Below are 21389 nucleotides of genomic sequence, written 5' to 3'. Positions count from 1 at the left end.
CATATTACCCTCCAGGATTGGTCCCACATCTCCATGGTTGTTCCTAGTTGCAGCCATCAGGTAGGGCATCAAGAGGTAGGATGGTACAGTTAAAAAGACAGCATTTGAAGTCATATCTTGGTTCATATCTGTCTCCTCTATGTCCCAGCTCTATGACCTTGACCAATTTATTTAACCCCTCTTTATCCTCGTGTCTCCCTATGTAAAATGGAGATAATACTACTTCGCTGTTACGATTTTGTGAAGATTAAGTGAAATGTGACTAAATGCCTCAAAAAGTGTCTGGCACGTGAGAGCTTTTAGCTAATACTCATCTTCATTTGCTTTTTTATAGTCTGCAGGTTTTTTTGTCATGTCAAATCCTAAACATGTTCCATGTTTCTAGCCGTTGCACTTATTTGAATACTCGATAATCCATGTGTTAATACGGCCCAGTTCCTCAAACATTTCCCTGTTGTTCGACTTTTAAGTTGTCTGTGTTTGTTTGCCACTGTGGATAATGCTGTCGTAAACTCTGAGCAGATAGTTTCTCCTAAGAGGTTTTTTTTAGGAGTTGGGTGTTGGGTTATGACCTCTCTTTGTTGCTTTACAAATAAGTTGTAACAACATAAAATACTGTCAGTGATGAAGGGGCTTCACCATGGCCCCACATTTCCAACTTTGTTCATTTGTCTAACTTGCTGCTTTAGTAGCTATAAGATAGCACCTCTTTGAACCCAAGAGGGTGGACCATGGTTCCATGTTTTTGTTTGCTCTTTTTTGTACTATATAAATTGTTATTACCTATGCTCATTTATCTTTTGGATATGTGATATTTTTCTTACAAATTTGAATACAGTCTATATTCTAGGTTTATATATTTCATCACTGAAGTATTTCTTGGCTGTTCTTTTTTTTTTAATACATAGTAAGTTAACCACCATACAGTACATCATTAGTTTTTGATGTAGTGTTCAGTGATGCATTAGTTGCATATAACATCTAGTGTTCTTTTACTTTTGGATTGCTTTTCATTATAAACAAGGAATTTGTACGTAAATCAGTGGATCTTTTTATTATTGTTTCCAGGTGACAGGGTCATCATCTTTCCATGGATCCATTTCAGTTCATCTTTTACTGATGATGTTTAATTCTTTAACTTATGTGGAGTTCACTTTTATTTAGTCTAAAATGGGATCCATGCCAATTTTCCTCCTCCTACCCACTCTCCTAATACCATATATTCATAATTTCTTTATACTTGGAGATAGCTTATTGTATTTTTGTGGTTTTTATCTAATTTAAACTGTATATGGACTCTTTCTTACTTTATTGGTTTACACTCCTCTAATTTTATGCAAGTTCCACGGTGAAGTTATGTTTGGCTTTGTTGTAGTTGTCATTTGCTTTATTGTTTGCTCCTGTTTTATCAATGGCCTCCCACCAGAAAGCATGAGGAACACAGCTGTAGTTGAACACAGGTTTATTTCTGGTGCTGGTGGGAGAGACTGTGCACGAGTGGGGAGCCATGCGACATCTCAGTAAGGCAGCGTTAGGAAAGACCTACTGTGGGGTTCAGGCTTGTTGTAGGTGATTTGCGGGAATGACCAAGAAAGTAGGGCTTTGCTGTCTGTTGGATGTTTTAAGAAGGTGCGATCCTATAAATGAGTGTCTAAATAAATTTAATAAGCTGGGAGAATGAAAAAAATTTAAAAAATGAGGTAACGAATCAAGGTTAAAGCTGTGTACTGTCATTAGTCAGCATAGGGGGATGTTTGGTCATTTTTGTGATTTGAACGATGAGGAGATTTTGTCCATGTTCAGACATGATTACGGAATGCTCATGTCTTTGCCTTCATCTTCAAGGCACTGTGTGATGTTGACATTCTTTGGAATTACCTATGTTTAGCACCAAGACCTAGAATGTGCAGGGCAGCTCCCAGCAACATCGAGGTCTTGCTGAGAAGGCCAGGTTGGCTCTCAGATGCCAGAGGCTGCTTTACTTCTCCTCTGCTTGTTCGTACATTTAGTTATCTACTGCCGTACATCAGTATTACAGCAAAGGTGGTAGCTTAAAACAACACACACTTACTATCTCACAGTCTCTGGGGGTGAGCAGTTGAGCACAGATTAGCAGGATTTGCTTGTTTAGGACTCTCACAAGTGGAGGTGCTGCCCGGGTCTGTTTTCTTTTCTGAGGCTCAGCTGGGGTAGGAACCACTTCTAAGCTCATGTGGTTGTTAGCAGCATTCAGCCTGTTGGCCGAAGTCCTCAGCTCTTGCTGGCTGCTGGCTGGCGGCTGCCCTCCGTTCCTTGTCATGTGGCCTTCCCCAAATCGCCACTTGTTTGATCAAAGCCAGTAAGGGAGAGCACCACCTCATAGGTTAGACGTTACAGTTCTGCGTAACAGCTAGGTGCATGCACTCACGAATATCCCGTCACTTCACTGTCTTCTCTTGGTTAGAAGCAGGTCACAGGTCCCATCCACATTCAGGGGAGGGGATTACACAAAGGCCTGAACACCAGGAGGCAGAGGGGATAGGGCTTTCCTAGGGTTGTCCACCACACTGTTTGGATTTTGCTTTAATCTTACTGCCATGAGGTGTCTGGGTGGCTCAGTGGGTTAAGCCACTGCCTTCGGCTCAGGTCATGATCTCGGGATCCTGGGTTCGAGTCCCACATTGGGCTCTCTGCTCAGCAGGGAGCCTGCTTTCCTCTCTCTCTCTCTCTGTCTACTTGTGACCTCTCTCTGTCAAATAAATAAATAAAATCTTTAAAAAAAGAAAATCTTACTGCCATGAATTGGGCTGACACCAGGCACTGGCAGTTTATCTAAAGTCCATGCCCTCATCTTCAGGGTTTCCATAATGAATCCCTTGAAAGTGGAGATGGGATTGAGGGCTGCCCCAAAGGGAGGCCTTCAGAGGTACTTGTAAGAAACCCAAATTAATCTGGTAACAGGATGGATTTCTGCTTAGTGAAGAAAAAGGACAAGATAGTTTTGGGAGTATGAAAGAGTGATTTTGTGACCAGGCGCTGAATCAAGCAGCCGGCCTGGTGCTTGGAAAGCTGATAGACAATCGGGTATAAAAAATGTGGGAAAGCGCATGTGCAGCCTTCTCTTTGATTTGTAAAGTTCACAAGTTCTTCTAACAGTGTAACCTGATGAATAACCCATGTGTTTCAAAGCAAGCCTCTGAGATATGTAACTCAATTTAACATGGTTCCTGTAAAGCAGCAGGGAAGAGGAATGTGAAGAAGCTCCCAGATATATAATTCATGAGTTCATGTAGGCTCTCGGCCAAAGAGCACCATCTCCCTTCTTTTCCAAAGGGTAATGCCCTTTCCAGAATGCACTAGATGAGACACTGCTGTGCTTTTTGGTGTTGATGTCTAATACGCTCACTGCATTTTAGCATTCATTTTTATACGGAAGAAGAGTCTGTGACTGTCATTTGCAGAACACTAAAAAGCCTGACTGTCTAAAACCCACTTCTGCTCTACGATCCTGCACTAGCTTGAGTCAGAAGAAGGGGAAGGAAGCTGAGCCAGGGAAGTAGCCAGGTCCCCTAGGACAAGAAGGGACTCTCCATAATGCCACTTACTAATGAACCCTATATCATTTCAACCACTTTAATACGTGACAGCCGGCTAAATCATTCCTTGGTCAGCATCTCCCTGAGACAGAATCTGAGAACATTTTGTAAATCTAAAAGCACAGATCTGCCTTGGGGAATCAGAAGAGTCTATCCCGAGTGCCTTCTCTGTGCTCAGTGCCTTGTATATGATTATCGCGCGAATTCTCAGAGCAGTGTGCTGCTGCCTCCTTGCATATCATCCTCTGCCTTCCTTCGTGATTGTACTTCCTCACGTGCAGCTGAAACTCTCTGTTCATGTGTATGGGGACCACGGTTTACTCCTCTCTGCAGCCTTGGAGCCTTGGCAAGGACCTGGCAGTGTTGGTGTTCAGTATGTAAGCATGTTATGTTATATCCATTTTGCAGATGAAGACACTAAAGCGTTCGGTCATTTGTCCGGTATCCCATAGCTAAGAAGTTCCAGGTCCGCATACAGGACTGTCTGACTTTGGAACCTGTCTCCTTGGCAAAGTAGAGAGTCCGTAGGGAAAAGCCATCATCCTTTGCCGTCATCCTTCTCATCCACCTTTCAGGCTTGCAGTGACAAACCTCTTCAGATTCTGTCACTGTCCAGCTGCCTACCTTAAGCTCAGCTGAGAAAAGCCAGGTCATGGTGGGAACTAGCCACAGAAATAAGCAAAATGAAAATGGTCTGGCCCAGGCACTCACACCATCACACCTGTGCTGCTAAAAGCTGTGGAAGTTTCTATTTGGGGTGTGTGCATGTGTGGTTTTCATACCACTTTTATAACCTTTAGAATGTAACGTCCTCATGCATTTTCAGCCATCAAAGGACTTATTTGTGGAAGAAATTTTTTTTCTTAATAGGTTTTGGAAATGTTCCTTTCCGGCAATTAAGAAATTCTGGCACCATTGCTTCTGAACTTTTGATTCTGAGGCCCATTCTCTGGCAGTTAATCGGAAGCCCAGATGGTCTTGAAGTTATCTCTTTCAGGAGCACCTGGAGGCTGGGTGGGGGAGGGGGGTGCTCTGGTAATTGAGCTGGGTGTAGCCGAAAAGAGGTCATGGCCAGGGTATGGTCAGGAATGCACATATAAAAACACAAAGGAAAGTAAGTCCCCTCTAGAGAATGCAGACGACCACATTTTATTAGAGTGGGTTTTGTCCCTCTTGTCCTTGTCCCTCTTCTCTGTGATAATTTATATTCCACTATGATGCAAAACCAGCTGCCTCCTAAGTTCCACGCTCGCTAACCTGGACAGTATGCGTGTAGGAGCCTTTTGTTTTCAAGGACTGGAAGCTGCCCCGGAATGGTATAAGCAAAAAGGGAGCGTTTATCAGCTGTCGTAACTGGGAGGACTGTGAATGCAGGGTCCCAGGGACTCCAGCAGCCTTGTGTCTCATCTCTCTGCTCTTGCTTCACTTGGTTTCTCTCTCTGTTGTCACCTGCTGGCTTCACCACAGACTGTCAGTCTTCTTGCACCGTCCCCACTTCTGTGAGTAAAGTCCTAAGGATGATATCTCTGGCGTGGCTTAGGTCCCATATTCCTCCAGGGTCCAATTGCTTGGGCCAGGTGGTGGCCAGCCTCTTGACTGGCAGCCTGTCTGGAATGAGAGCGAGTGGGTGATAGCGGTCCTCCACAGGAAACGTTATAAACCAGGTGATGGTAGGCACGCACCATGGCCGGTGCCTACTCAGGGAATCTGTCTAACTGAATTCGATGGGATTGACCCAAAAGTGTCGGTTGCTAATATGTCAGCCGCCCTCTTGCGGTAACTGCCTTCGTGTTGTTGTTTCTCTACCCTGGTTTCTTATTTCCAGGTAGGGCTTTTCCAGTTAGCTTTTTCAAACACTTAAAGAAAATTGGTATCATTTTGGAGATGGGTTCAGTCTTGAGCTTGACTTCTTTTCTGCCAGGGAACTGCCAGAGTTGAGCCCTGAGATGGGATGTTTTCCTCCTGCAGCCAACACCTGTTGTGCACACACTGTGTCCGCGGCCCCCCCCCCCCCCCCCCGCAGTGTGGTGGGTGGGGGAGGGGCGTGGTTGCAGGGCCTCGTTATGAGGAAGAGGTGGACGCTGCCTGCTGCCTCCGGGAGCTCCAAGTTAGCCATCAGTCAACCCGTAAGCAGAGAAATTACAGAATAATATGACCTATATGATCTCAGATGGATGCCAGTTGCTACTTGGTTTCTGTTGCCATTTGAAATGTCAGTATATGTGCCCAAAGCAAACTGGTTGGTAGAGTTTGTAAGGTTTTACAGGCAAGATAAACACGACACCAGGCGAGGTGGGCACAAGGCAAGATTCATTAAAGGCGCCCTCAGGTGAGGTTCCAGGACTCTGGAGAGGAGAGTTGGGGAAGTCCTGCCGGGAGTGGGTTGAGGAAGTCTTTTATCTGGGTTAAGATAGGGCATAGGTTTACAGCCATATAAGGTAGGGAGGGTGGGGGAGTCCTGTTTCCTGCATAGGTATCGGGTTACTTGTGGAGACATGACCTGGGCATACATCCTTATGGCCGGAGAGTCAAGGGTTAGGAAAGGGGGAGGGGGGCCTGGAAGATGGCGGCCCGGCGGTCATTTTTATTGTTCCTCCTGCATTCCCGGAGCTGCTGACCCAACAGAGTTGACATTGAACTCTTTGTCATAGGAGTAAATGGGCAGAATGAATGACTTTAAAACTATACCCAGTTGAGGTGAAATGGAAAGGGATAGTTTAAAGGGGCTGGGGACTGGGGAAAGTTACCGCACCCCATGAACCTTGCTGAGATTAGCAGATGATGGGAAATTTAGCAACGGGGAGATCCTGACTCCTTTGTTCTAAGAATCAGGCCTGAGTCAGAACCAGTGTGGTTTCTAGTCAGCTAAGATACAAATGTTTCTAATCCCACCAGTCCACCACAGAAAAGCATTTTTACCATTTTTTCCAGCAGCATTAGCATGTGGAGCTTGGGAAGAAGTATGGTACCAGGGAGAAATTGTCTTCTTGGGAACCGCCTGCTGTGATCACAGATAGAAAAAAGGGTCTTTTTTTTTTCCAGGAGTGGATTTTTGTACTCCTTAGTTCTGGACTGCATTTCTTCACACAAGGTCACAAGTGTTAAGTCACACCCCAAATCTGTCAACTTCCGGAGGGCCAAGTTTCCTCTTGCACTTCTCATCTCTGTTGCCTGATGCATAATGACTGCTCAGCAGAGGCTGACAAGTCTCTGCAGGTTTGTGCTAAGACTCACCCAGTGGCCAGGACGGGTGACTTTCCTCCCCATGATGGGCTTTTCTGTGATGTTGTGTGGCTCCACTCCTGGTAGTCTTCCGAGCACTGATGACAATATGCTGTTTTCATTTGTCTCTGTCTCCCTATAAATGAGGGCTGGGATCATTGTATATTCCCAGTGCCTAACACAATACGGTTTTCATGAGCATTTGTGGGAGAGAGGAAAGACAGAACAAGAAGACCTTTCAAAACTCTCTCTTCCTCTATAGCACAGTTTAGCCTAGGAGAGAATATAGAGGACAACACCTTTATTTGTGCATGAGTTGGTTTTACCTGATTGACCTATGGAGGTCCAGGAGTAAGGTCTGTGTCCCCACTACCTACCACTGGGCCTCACACATAATAGGGTCTGAGTAAAGGGTAACTGAACGAGGCAAAGGAAGGTGGGATAGGGAGATTTGAAACTATAATCCGAATTTAGAGATTAAGGAACCCTATAAGTCTAGAGAGAATGATGCTAAATGTGGGGTTAAAATATTCCAGGATTTCCTAAAATCTGGGGGACTGATGCAATATGTAATAACAGCATAAAAAGAAAAAAAAATGGTATCAGCTAATGAGTTGTTGACCTGATAGGATTGTCTCCAGCTGCACAGCACAGTCTACCTTTTTAGAGTCTTTATCAATTTGGATAAAGGCACAGAATTAGTTTGTCAGATTTGGACATCATATAAAGCTAAAACAAAGAGATGGCTACACCCCAGAGAATAGAGTCAACATTCAAAAATATCTTAGATTGAAATTAGGAGCCCAAACAAATCCATTTGTTCAAGAAGGTATATGGGAACTGTTCCATTTCACTTCAGAAAAATCAGTCACACCAATTCAGGATTCAGTGAGCCTGCCATCTGACAGGACGGTAGTGTGAGGGGAGAAGAGTGGAAAGTTCTGGATTTGTTCATGCCTCCTAAATGCACAGTGCTTTCTGCGCAGATACACCGCACTGCCTGCCGTGGAGCCCAGAGCTGTGTCTTAGATGCAGCAGGGTTGCAAGAATATGGGTCTTCGAGGTTCATGGGATTTCATCAGTGGGAGTCAGGGATAGTAAAAAAAAGTTTACGTATCCCGTTTCACCAATGGAAGCAGAGAGGGTGAGTGTGCATCCCATCTGGAGGGCTCAGACTCCAGTGAAGAGTTGGAAAGGTCCCTTGTCAGCTAGCATATTTCTAGAGGGTAGTAGCCAAGATGGAAGGGTACCAACATGTTTCACAGAAAGGGGAGACGAAAGAGCTGTGGATACTTTTAAGTGAATCTGTTACATGGAAGAGTGATTGCACTTACCTCTGTTGGCCTAGGGAAGAATGGCCGTGGACGCGGCTGAGTCTTTGCAAGGCCTGATTCTGTTTCTGCTGGTTTTTTGCTCCTACTATGCACATGCTTTCAAATTTGGATTGTGAGCTTGTATGCCCTGAAACTTTACTTGTAGAAATTCTTTGAAGCCTAGAGTTGAATCTCTGTTCTTCCGGGGGGGATTTGCTTTTACTTCTAGCAAGCATCTGGAGGCACCCCAGCCCAGGTCCATCGCATACATAGTCTTGACTTGTGGGTTTTTTGGACCATCCAGGTAGTGTGTGCATTTGGATTACAGAACTGGACCTGTTATGAAATCTCACTGCAGATTTTTTTTTCTTCTTTCATTCGTTTATGCAAAGCAGTTACTGAATTATAAAAAATCATTGCTTGAGATCACCTGGTATTGGCAAGTACTTTCAAGAAAAAAGTGAACCTCAGTGGTTATACATACCTTCCTGGAGCTCCACTTTCACTAACTCTTTGGCCTTGTAGGTTTTCTTACATTCTTGTTTTTTTGTTTTTTTAAGTTTTTCTTTTTCTTTTTCTTTTTTTTTTAAGATTTTATTTATTTGACAGATCACAAGTAGAGAGAGAGAGGGGAGGAAGCAGACTCCCTGCTGAGCGGAGAGCCTGATGTGGGGCTCGATCCCAGGACCCTGAGATCATGACCTGAGCAGAAGGCAGTGGCTTTAACCCACTGAGCCACCCAGGCACCCCTTCTTACATTCTTGTTAGTTCTTAGTTGTTTTTTTTTAATATTTTAAAAATAAATATTTTGGGGTGTTTGGGTGGCTCACTCGGTTAAGCATCTGACTCTTGATTTCAGCTCAGGTCAGGAGTCTGCCTGGGATTACCCCCCAACCTCCTGTGTTCATGCACACACTAAATTAATTAATCAATTAATCAATTAATTAATTTTATATCATCTGTTTTTGCTTTCAATAGAAAGATTCATCAAGGTGCCAGAAACCGAAGTCCATCTGTTGCGGACAGAGAACTATATCATGAGATAGGGATCTTTCTTGCTGACAACTTAGGAACCATATTTTAGTGTGGGGAGGGAGGTAATACAGGAGAGATTCCTATTTTAGGAAGAAGGTTGATATGTAGATAACCTTTGGGGTCTCTTTCATTATAAAAGTGTATAGTTTTAGCTAAAGTAATCATTTTTTATTTCTCTTAGGAATTTACTATTTTGAACAAGACTAATATTATCGAGTGACATTTAAATCTCATTCCCCTAACAGTGGAAGTTGTGAATATCTGTCAGTTATTAGGAAACATTGAATCTGCACTAGAAGTCGTCTTAATCCACTCTGTGGTTTTGAAAGCACGTTCTTAATCTGAAATTGTTGAACGAAATTAGATTGGTTCTTTAGTCCTCCCTCCAGTGTAAACACAAATGGAATTATTTGTAGATGATTGGCATTCTTGGAGAGATACTGCACTTTTCACATAGAAATCAGTTAAGATGCCCCAAGGATTTAATTTTTTTCTGTCAAGGATTTACTATAAAGTTTCTTCTCCTGTTCTCCATCTGTCCAGCTTTGTCTCATCCTTCCAGATCAACTTCATCTTCTTCAATTCCCTTCTCACTGTGACTGGCAGTGACCAGGATGCCAAATGCTCTAAAGACCTGTTTCTGCCTTTATCAGTCTGCTCTAAAGACCTGTTTCTGCCTTTATCTGTCTCTAGATTGCTTAACAAAAAGTATGTTTGAAAAGTAGAGCTATCAGCTTTCCATTGATGTGGTTGACTCTTCAGTTCAGCTCTAGAATGAACGATGATATCTGCACAAAAATAACTTCCCATTAAACAAAGCACTTTGCATAGCACCATCTCTAGACTCAAAGGCAAACAGAGGAGCCTACAAATTCATGTGAACTATGGGCCTGTAATATGCATATTATTCATTGTAATTGGGCTAAAGAGATGTCACATATGGAAATGACATTTAATGTTCTTATATTAATGTGCATTAATGCTTTGCAGACTCAAATTTAAGGGACTGCACTTAGCAGTGAGAATTGCCTATCAATGAGAGAAAGGATATTGAAAGCCCATGTCTGCTTAGAGCATATCATAACAGATTAAGTTTGTAGAGTGACTTCAAGGTCTTTCTGTGAACTCTAAGTATATTTTCTCTATGCATATGGTTCTCTGAATCACCTATCTAGTGAAAGAACTTTCCTCTCTCAATGTTGTATAAGTGATGGGTGGGCCCATTCCACTGATTGGATTTCCTTCCTAATAAGGGCACCCCAATCCATGGTTGGGACCAATACATGATTCTCAAGTGAGCCAGTCACCTTAGATTAAAGTAGTGGTTCTCAAAATTTTCATCTTCGGGACCCTTTAAGAACTCTTAGAAACTACTGAGGTCTCAGTATTACATATTAATTCATTTACAGAGGACAATAATAAATGCTTTATATATTAACATCAAAGCAATGATACTAATACATGACATGTAACATCTGGAAAACTTCACTGTATAATAATGAAAGAATGAGAATGAAAAAATGACATTTTAGTATTATGAAAAAGATTTTGAACCCAAAGACCCCTGTCGTGAGGCTCTTGAGGGACCCTGTGGCTAAAATTTACGTCTAGATAGATAGTAAGAGAGAGAAAAAGAGAAGGAAAGAGCTAGCCAACCCGCCCCAAAACCTTCTTTCCAGATAACAAGATAGCTACTGGTTTTCCTGCAAGAAGCATTCTTGGCAGCAAAGTCAGAGGCCTTGATTTTAAAACAAAGTTGTAGGTATGCCAGGTAGGTAGAAGAACTGGGTGGGAAATAAACTTTCCGTGGTCTTGGGACCGTGGCCATAAAAGCAATTTGTTGGCAGGAAGACCTGCTAAAACTTGGAGACACCATCAAGCCAGGCCAGATGTGCAGAACAGCACTGAATGAGTATGTGCTTGCCCCAGGAGACTGGAGGGAGTCCTGGAGGGTAATCCTGCCAGCCCACAGCCCTGTATGGTCCAGAGCCACAGAGGCAAGTTGGAGGAGGTCAGAATGTTCAAGATAATCCTGACATCAAACAGAGGGACATAACCTGTGGGGTAGTTTGAGTGAACAGGGAATTCTCTTTCAGATGTCAATAAATCATGAGCTGGAAGGCTTGGGTAATTCTCCAAGTTCAGTTAAATGCTGTGAGGATATGCCAAAGACATGCTGGAAATCAGTGTCCAGCAATCTAAGTTGGACGTTAAAACCCAAATCTGAAAATGAACTATAAGGAAAAGCTATTAAATATATAGCAGACAAAAGTGGCCAAATTAATAGCATAGTTCAGGGTGACACTATCAAGTAAAGGAGATATAATTAGCTCATTATAATTGTTTCTGACAAGTGATTTGGAAATCAAGAGGGAGTGGTCCTTCCTCCTCCCTCTTTTTTAATACTCAAATCATTTTCAGAAACAATTCTCCCTCCCCAGACTATAGGTTGTGAATATCTTGATACGACCAAATGTATTTTTAAATGTTAACTCCAGTCTCCAGAGATCTAATAAGCTGGAATATGTTAGTTGACATTTTCCGAAGTCCTCGTTTTCAAGGCTAGGTGTGTTGCAGTACCAAATGCTCAGTTTTTCTATTTCCATTATGGCCCACCAGTCTAGGAGATGGAAAGCGATGTTCCTTACTGTTTTATGCAGCCATATCCTGCTGGTTGTTCCCCACCTCCGGAGCCGTTAAGTAGCAAAAACTCATCATCCGTTAGTAGTGCTGCTGAATTATTCAGGGAAATCCTTAACCAAAATAAATGGTGACTATTCCATCCAATTTCTCCTCCTCTCACTTTCCCATCTCTTTTCCCCACGGACAGATTTTCCAGATTTTCAAGGCTTATGATCACTGTTAAAACATGCAGGAAAAAAATCAAATACCCAAATAGTTTTGTTGCACTTGGGCTTAAAGTCAGTGCTTAGTTTGGTACTGGGATACTTCCAGTCGAAAAGGGAAATGTGGTGGAAATGGGTGTTTGTTTAATAAAGCTCATTAAGCCTTTCTATGATCATCCAAGAAATAGTGGAAGGACTCCTGTTACAACAGGATCCACCTTTTAATTTGTTTGTCCTGAGGCTGATGTTTGTGTTCAGAATCCATACCAAGCTCCGTCCTCCTCTGTGTAGTTTCTCGGTGCTGTTGCTGCTTCACTGAGAAATCTTTCCCTGACTCCCTTCGAGGCCTGCTACCCGCACAACCCTTTATTCTCCCTCGCCTCCCCACCTTCTGTTTCAGGACTCTCCTGCTGCCCTGTCAGCAGCTTCCATCCCTCTCAGCTTTATCGTCTATGAAGACCAAAAGAGTAGAAATAAGAAATGGTTAAAAGGGAATGGATCCATGGACAGGGAGAAACAAGCTGTTGCTTTTCATTTTAAGTGCTTCCAGACAGTTACTGCTTTGATGGCCAGTTGCCTCCACATAATCGTACTATTATGTGTTTCTGTGCTTCTGCACATGCTGTTCCCTCTGCCAGGAATGCAGATTCCATTGGTAAGGGTCTTGATCGTTGTGTTGGCTCCCCGCATCTGGACCTGGGTGTTGCATAGGACCTCATGGCTGAGCTGGCTTGGTTTGGACAGGCTGCCAAGTAGTGCTCTGTCCAGGGTGAGCAGGGCTGGGTCTGTCTTATGCAAACTGAGGTGGGCTTACTAAATCCTTGGGGCTTGCCCTTCCTGTTTCCCACAGCAGTCTGAGTTGTCAGCAGAAGAAAGTCCAGAAAAATTAGGAACCTCCCAACTTCATCGTCGCAAAGTCATCTCCTTGAACAAGCAGATTCTACAGAAGACCAAACATCTGGAAGAGGTTGGTGTTTTCTTTTTATAATTTCTTTCAAGTAATATGAAGCTTTTCTTCAAGAAGGGAGAAGCCGGGGGCACCTGGGTGACTCAGTGGGTTAAGCCTCTGCCTTCAGCTCAGGTCATGATCTCAGGGTCCTGGGATCGAGCCCCACATCGGGCTCTCTGCTCAGCAGGAAGCCTGCTTCCCCCACTCTCTCTGCCTGCCTCTCTGCCTACTTGTGATCTCTCTCTCTGTGTCAAATAAAAAAATAAGATCTTTAAAAAAAAAAAAAAAGGGAGAAGCCAGGGAAGGAGTGAAGATATTCATGTTAGAATGGAGGTTCTAGAACAGGGATTAGCATACTACAGCCGTTGGGCCAATCCAGCTGCCACCTGTTTTTATAAGTAAGGTTTTCTTGGAACATACACACATCAATTTGTTTACGTATTTTCTGTGGCCGTTTTCAAGCTCCAGGGCAGAACTAAGTAATTGCAGCAGAGACCACATGGCCTAGAAAGCCTAAAATATTTACTACTTGGCCCTTTCCAGATGTGGCTCACAAAACCTAAAATATTTACTGTCTGACCCCAGGCGAAAAAATTTGCCAACCCAGTGCTAGAAGAAGATCACAAGACTTAAGAATAGCATTTATTGATTGACAGTGTTCACTGAGCACTGCTCCGAGCTAGGCATAAAACGAGGCTGTGGAGATGAGTGAAGAACTAACTCATTCTTTCCACACAACATCCTTGCAGAGGAGGTACTGTTGTCCTCCTCCTTTTATGAATAAGGAAACTGAGAAACAGAGACATGAGGTAGTTTTGCCTGTGATCACACAGCTTACTAATGGTAAAGCCAAAATTTTGAATATATAGATCTACCTCATTGTTTCTAATTGACCCCATAACGCAACTTAGTGTATATGTACTATAATTTACTGTACCTGTCCCCTGTTCACGGGTATGTAGATTGTTTCAGGGCTCCCCCGCCAACTGCAAATTTACACTACCATGAACATTTTTGTAAAATGGTCATCTTTGCGCAAATAGGTATTTGTATAAGAATGATTTTAGGAAGTAGGATTGCTGGATCAAAAATACAGGCATTTTCTATTTTGCTCAAAACCCATCAAATTATTCACCAAACATTCTTCCAGTTTATATGTTTATCATTAGTCTAGGAGAGAATCCAAACTCCTTAAATCCAGGAATCCCTGTTCCAAGATCATGCAGGTGGAAAGCAAGCAGGAGGCACTCATGGCCTTGGTGACAACCAGGGGGAGAGCCCTACCCCAACAGAGAAATGGAAGAAGGGCCAAAGCAAGAGAAGGAGTAAAGAGTATCTCATGGTCCAACAGGGGAATGCATTATAGAGGCATAGAACTGGAACGTAGCTAGTAGGTAGCTGAGCAGAAACCTGAGGTTGAGGAAGGAAAGAGGAATCCAGAAAGGGGATGGTAATCCACTACTGAATTTGGGGGTGGGTCTAGGAGTTAATTTTGAAGAAGAAAACGAGGGCAGAATGATCATGAAGGATTCCAGCAAGATGAAAAGTAGGCTAAGCTACTGAGACATCCCGTGTTTGAGAAAAGATGGTCAGATGAGCAGATGAAGAGAGCTCTTATAAGTTAAATTAATCAAGTGGAAGAAATGAGTCTTCACTTCTTAGCAGGCTACATCCCTGCCAAGATCCAGCTCGCATGAGTCTTTGTTGTGAAGCCTTCCTTAGACATGCTGATAAGCCAGACTGTCCTGGGACCTCCCCTAGGCCTGGCTCTTCCCCAGATATTCTCATACTCTGATCCCTAGTTCACTGGTCCACATCCTTGCGGGTAAGGACTAGGTCATGTTCCTCACCTTCTCCTAAACACCTCATGTGAGCAGAGCACTGGGTAAATGTTAGATGGGGGGCTGGGTGGGTGCATGGGTTAGAGGTGGACAGGAAGGTGGGAAATGCCAGGACCCCTTCCTGGAGCCACAAAAGGGCTTCGGGAGTTCAGTCACTAGTATTTCAAAAGAAAAATTCTCCAGAAATATTCTTCTCTGCCAATTACACTAACATGTCAATGAAAGTTCTCATTGCACGGATGGCTTCCTTGAAGAAGGAGAAGCCAGAGCCTACCTGCTTCCCTCCTTTATCACTCTTGCTTGAGTTGGCTTCTTTTTTTTTTTTTTTTTTTTTAATTTATTTTGACAAAGAGAAATCACAACTAGGCAGGCAGAGAGAGAGGAGGAAGCAGGCTCCCTGCTGAGCAAAGAGCCTGATGTGGGGCTCGATCCCAGGACCCTGGGATCATGACCTGAGCCGAAGGCAGAGGCTTTAACCCACTGAGCCACCCAGGCGCCCCTTGAGTTGGCTTCTTGATAGGCCTTTTTGGAAATGTAACCATTCAGCAGTTATGAAGACTAGAAGCATGATTTAGGAGTAGTAATTTCTGAAGGCGACATAATTCTTTAATGGGTTCCTTACACGTTTGAGGATGGGGCAAGTTATTTTGAAGCAATCATTGAGATACAGGATCTCTTTGCTAATTTGAACGCGGGTAACAGCCAGAGTCTGTTTTCATTTTCTGCCACTTCCCCTTTTCAAAAGTGGAAATGTGCAAACTCTTTGAGCTTTCGATGAATGTTTTCAGATTTTTAAAAGTTCATAGCACAAGAATATATCTTTTAGTAAGGAAAAGAGAAATGACATTTTCCTGATGTAAGTTTACAGTCATGTAACTTTGAACAGGAAAGTCATTCCTCTTCTGTCTCTTCGTGTTGAAGTCCTGAATTCTTTCATCTGTCTCAGATTGTTTGGCAGCCAGTCATATTCTGTGCTAGCATCCCGAGTTGTGAAATGCAGTTTGTATTCTGGGAATGGGCACAGTGGGTACGTGAACTGGCTACTTTTCCATAGCCATTCAGAAAAGTCGGACCTGGATTTGAATCCTAGCTTTATCAGTTAGCAACCGTGAAACTTTCGTCCGGTAACTTAACCCCTCTGAGTCTTTAGTTCCTCATGTAAAATGAGAAAAACGTCTTCTTCCATTGAATGTAAAGATTCAGTGATAGGATTCACGCAGAATGTCTCGTTTGTCCCCTGACATATAGTTGGTGCTAACTATATGAATTTTGTCTTCATCTGTTGTCGGCAACCATTCTAAAATTCCCACATTCACTCAGTTTAAATCTCTGTTGAATTTCCATTTTCCCCTCTGTGAGATGGGGAAATCCCCTCACAGCTGTGCTGCTTTGAGGACTGAACAAGCGCCGACATCTTTTCCCTTTCTTTTCCAGCTACAGGCAAGTCATACCGGCCTACAAGCCAGATACGATGAAACAAAGCAAGCTCTGACAGAGGTGAGATTTTCAGAACCGCTTTTGATCTGCATCACTAATGGAACACCCTGGATTGTCAGCCTTTGTGGACTCTCAGGGCTCGGGGGCCATCTGGGGACAGAGGACGAGCACATTGTAGCACATGACCCCTGCCGTCAGTTTACCCACACTGCCATGTTCAAAAGCCTCAGCGATCTTGGCAAGGGACACTACCATGGGACCCAAGGATGAGGAAGGGCTTCCTGAGGTCAGATGGTCGGGGCACGGGCCTCAGAAGTTGAAGTGGGCCCCGCTCCTCTACAACCTCCACAAGCCGCAGGCTAGAGAACAGCTCCAAAATCCTGAATTCCTGAAGAATGAGGGGGTTTCTTTTTGTAAGATGAGAGAACTACAGAGGGCTATAATTTGTTGTTCAGAATTGCCGGTTTTCTTCTAGGTGGGGTGGGGGACAGGGGTCTCAGGAGGAGGAGGAGGGGTGGTAGAAGTATTTCAAACCACGTGACCTGTTTTCTCACCTGGGTTTGGAGTGTGCCGTCTCCTGTCAGTGTTCGTGTTGTTTTCCTCCCACTGCTCATTGCCTAGGAAACCGGGCCAAGAAAACAAACACTCTGTCAGGAGGGGAATTTCGATATTTCTGTCCCTTGCATCTCCATAGAAAGCTGTCCTCATCTGGATCTGATGATCTCTCCTCTTTGTGATTTTGGTGCTCGGGCCCTAACTGTGCTCTACAAGGACCACATGCAGGGGGGCCCTGCCCAGGACTCTGTGAACCATTTGGAAGCAGGACTGATTCTCAGAGATCTCTCTGAGACCAAGGCAGCCTCCCCTTTTCTTTAAATTTCACACGAGATTTGCCTAAAGTTCTTGTTTCTGTAGCCATGTGTCGCACTCAGTTCATTGCCTTGTTGTCAGATTGACAAAACTTTGTAATTCTGACTTGGGCTAGTCTCTTCAGTGATTGTCAGAATGTTTGAAAAGGGCAGGCGAAAGAATGAGAGTTGGAATGAATTCTTTGTCCTTCTCTCCAAAGATGCCTGTGTTGCATTTGTACAGATGAGCTCTCTTTCGCTATTCTGTGACTGCATTCCTGTGAGTTGGATGGCAGACTCCTGGGGGGAAACCCTGCTGCTATCTAAATGTGAATGCCACAGAGTCCCTGGCATGAAGCTTGCCAAGTCATGGATCAGTCTTTATATAACCATCTGGGGGAGATTAAAGGCAAAGCATCTTGATATCAGTTTCCTAGGACACTTAACATGCCTTAGGACATAAATCCTAAGTGGCTCTGAAGTCGTTTTCTTTGTTCTGAACACAAATCAGATATTCGTTGAGCTCCTTTCATGTGCTAGAAGGGTAGGGATGTGATTTAAGTCAATAATAGGAGCTGGTGTTCTTATCCTCAGATAATCATAGTAGCCGACCTCAGTGTGTGCTGGTGTGCTCCAGGCACCTGCCTTGTACTGGTCCCCTGACTCTCCATAACCGCGCTGGCAATGCTATTACCATCCTTGTGCTGCAGATGGGGCACTGAGGCCGTGCAGAGGCTGCCAGACTCCAGCACTGGCTGTCTGGCCTTGCCTCTCCGAGGGCTCACTCACTGTGTAGTAGGGCAATCACCCCAAGTCCCGTCTTGGGAAATGGGATCTATACCAAACCGAGCGCTCAGCAACTTCTGGAGAAGCCTGTCTGGTCAGAATACTGAAGACCAGACCCCTGGATAAGTGGTGAGCTTCACCTTTGGGCCTCAGCCTCCTTATCTGTTCCAGTCAAGGGTTGACCAACACGAGTACTCTGACCTCTTGCCCCTCCTAGTGCGCTGGTTTCACCTTCTTGGTGACACCTGCCCTCCCAGGATAACCTGGCAGCACCGAAAAACAGGGAAGACCTGTCTTTCCAGCGGACTGAGTAAAGTGGAGCAGGGCAGGGAAGGTCAAGGACAGATGGCAACACTTGACACCTGCAGGGAGGCTGCGCGCCCTTGCTTCGGCAGGCCGCCTGCCTCTAGCCTGTCCGCTTTTTAATTTCAGCAGTCACGACTTTAATTTCCTGTGTGTAAGGTTGATTCTTTGTAGTATATGCAATATTCTCTCCCATTTCTCTAAGCGCATTAATTGTGTCTAAGGTTTTTCTTGATCTATAAACTTTCTTCATATCAAAATTCATTTGTTCCATTTTATCTTTCTCATTTGTGGTTTTATCTTTCTGCACATAAATTTGATAGTTCTTGGTGGCATGCTTATCTTTTGATTCTGAAACTTCCCATTACCATCTATGTGGATTCTGTACCCATTGTATGCAGCCGGCTTCGTGTGATTATTCTAGAAGGGTGGGTTCTCCTGTTGGGTGAGATCAGCCAGTAGTAAGTGGTATGTGGCGTCTGGACACTCCACCTTTCACCTGGTTGCGCCAGCTCCGGGAGCCTGCCTGCCTCTGGGGCTTGAGCTCCAGCTGGACGTTAGAGAAGCCGGCCTCACCGCTTAGCCCAGCTGCTCCTGCTGTAATCCCAACCCTGCAGACCACTTGTACCGTGTCTGCTGATCCCACACAGAGGCCTCCGAGGCCCTGCTTCTCTGTCAGCCACCTTCTTGGCCCTGACGTACCTGCTCCCGTGTTTGAACGTAATCTTCTGGGTTTTTTAGGGCTGGAGGCAAGAAGGGCTGATCGCACCTTATGCTCTTCTGTTTTCAGCTAGTACTCTTGGAACGTTTTTTAACTTGGTTTTTTGTTTGTTTGTTTGTTTGTTTGTTTTTTGAGTAGTTAACACAATTCACACAGGTCAAAATTCAAAAAGCACAAAGGTTGTAGCGCTGTAACCCAACCATATAGTTACCCTCTCCAGAGGGGAACCAGTCTCTTAAGAGTCAGAAATATTTCATGCACATACAAGGGACATTTATATCCTTTCATACATGTCTACATGCAGGGTATGCATTCCCTCCTACACACTGGAAAGACAGGGCATCAGTTTTTTGTACACTGTTTTCCTCCAGCTAACAGTAGATCCTAGAGATCATCCTAAGAAAGCTGCTTTATTCTTACCTTAACAGCTTAGCATTCCATGATATAACAGTACACCTTATAAATGGAAATATGAGTTTCTTTAAAATTTCTTTGTTAAAATCCTCACTGTTTGACTCAGAAAAAGAAAGTGAAGTTATTCAAGAAGAGGGATTTAACCCTTCCCCTGCTAATAGCCAGGCGTGGCATTTCAACGAGGTCTGTCCCTCGTAGCCTCTTCTTATTCCCCCTTCCTCCTGACCTGCCAAAGGGCCCCTGCTGTCAGCATTGCTTTCGGCTTCCCACCCGTCTGCTGCTGTGGTTTACAGCTATTGCCAAGGTTCTTGGACCATCAGAATGTGTCTAAAAGGGTCCAGTGTTGACCTTCCCTGTCGTGTTCTCCACCCCCATCCTGTTCCTCTTGTCCACCTGTTTGCTCAGCATGCAGCCAAGTCCGGCAGCCCCAGGCCAGCTGCCGGAAGTGGGGCGCAGGTGTGAGCCAGGGGAGGGAGGACGCGCTCACTCTTCGGTCCTCCCCAGTCCCTAGCAGCAGCATCTCCTCCCTCTCTCTCTCTCTGTCTCGCAGCTGAAGCATCACAGTGAGAAACTGGACAAAGAGCAGGCAGCCCTGGAGAAGATAGAATCCAAAGCAGACCCCAGGTGAGAGGTTTCTGCCTGTGTGTGTGTTTCCTCCCCAAAGAAAGTAAGTCTGCCAGTGCTGGGTGGTTTGTTTTGAGCACAGGACCAAGGAGCCCAGGGTCACTGCCTCCAGCCCCGCGTCAGTCATTTGCTTTCACACACCGGATCCCGAATGTAGCAACTCGCCATAGCTCAGGCACCTGCTGACACATGGGGCCGCGTGGAATCTGCCGCCTCCTTCACCTGATTCCCCCTAGGAGCAGACGCAGCACATTCTTGATTTTTCTTTTTCGGGTTTTTTTTTTGTTTTTAAGAACCAAATAATACATTCACAGAGCAAAAAGACATGTGGTGAAAATCCTCCTCCCACCCCCATGCGCCAGCCACGGAGTCCTCCTCCTTGGAGTCAGCCCTTGCTACCAGGTTTTTTTTTTACTGGTGACATTTCAGCCCTGCCTCCTTGGAATTAAAGGTGCAGTGTTTTTGTCTTTTTCTTTTTTTTTTCATTTTAAATTAATTGTCTTTAACAAGTTAAATTACATATAAGACACACTTACATTTGACCTTCTTAGCTCCAAAGCAGTTAGTTGGTCCATGCTCTCTAAGTGTCATTCATTTGAGTGATACTGTAAATCCTAAAAACTTCCAGCCCAGACTGAGCAGTCCCAGGTTTGAAGGACACTCTTAGCAAAGAAGGACCCACAGATTACTTGGCTTGGTAATTAGAGTCCCTTCTCTCATGATATGGAGCAAAGTCCTGTCAGATACTTGTCATTTTTATTTTCAGATTAATTCTTTTAATGACCCTAAGCAACTTGTTCCCTTTTCCTGGAAATTAGAAACAGGTTGTGATGCTGTCTATGCTCTGAGTACTGCTGAATAATTGGTACCAAGGAGACCCAGGACTCTTGAACTCACTGATGTCTCTGCAGTTGACATTTTAATTCTACATTCTATGATATTTATTTGGATGTGGCCTGATGGACTTGGGTGTATAAATGAGTAATAATGTCAGTTAAATGGTAGTCAGTTAAATGGTAGTAAATGGTAGTCAATTAAATTATCGCTTGTGGAGAATCCATTGAAAGCTCTTGGGAGGGACAAGGAAAATTAAGAAGGGAGTCCCTTTTTAGCTGGGGGCTTGGTTTTAGTTGTGATTCAGAAAATCACAACAGCTTTCCATACATCATTGTTTGGTCTTCCTTTTTCAGTCTCCTGCAGAACTTGAGAGCACTTGTAGCCATGAATGAAAATCTGAAAAGTCAGGAACAAGAGTTTAAAGCACATTGTCGAGTAAGTGTTGCTCGATGTCAGCAGACCTTGAACCAGACTCTTGTGAAACGTGTCACCTTACTTCCCCTTGTCCTGTTGTGGCGTCCTACTCAGGTACCACTGGAAAAGTCGATTCCTGGAGCAGTTCGGTCAGTTGAGTAAGAGGAATAGGGTGCGACAGTGGGTGCCCCCCAAGGGTACCGAAAGTGAGTGAGATTAGTACC

At 44.3% G+C, this 21389-nt stretch overlaps 1 protein-coding gene across 2 annotated transcripts in view; it reads left to right on the top strand.

Moving 5' to 3' along the window:
* The window catches only part of CCDC93 (coiled-coil domain containing 93), an 89207-nt gene that overhangs the window by 43804 nt on the left and 24014 nt on the right, over window positions 1-21389 (top strand). For both annotated transcript variants that reach the window (XM_046018476.1, XM_046018475.1), the window contains exons 12-15: window positions 12842-12958; window positions 16216-16278; window positions 19841-19914; window positions 21105-21186. In XM_046018476.1, coding sequence (XP_045874432.1) covers window positions 12842-12958; window positions 16216-16278; window positions 19841-19914; window positions 21105-21186 — 336 coding nt within the window. The remainder of the gene's footprint in view (window positions 1-12841; window positions 12959-16215; window positions 16279-19840; window positions 19915-21104; window positions 21187-21389) is intronic.

Source organism: Meles meles, chromosome 9 (genome assembly GCF_922984935.1).
Source record: "Meles meles chromosome 9, mMelMel3.1 paternal haplotype, whole genome shotgun sequence".
Lineage (NCBI taxonomy): Eukaryota > Metazoa > Chordata > Mammalia > Carnivora > Mustelidae > Meles > Meles meles.
This window is presented reverse-complemented; position numbering and strand designations above follow the sequence as displayed.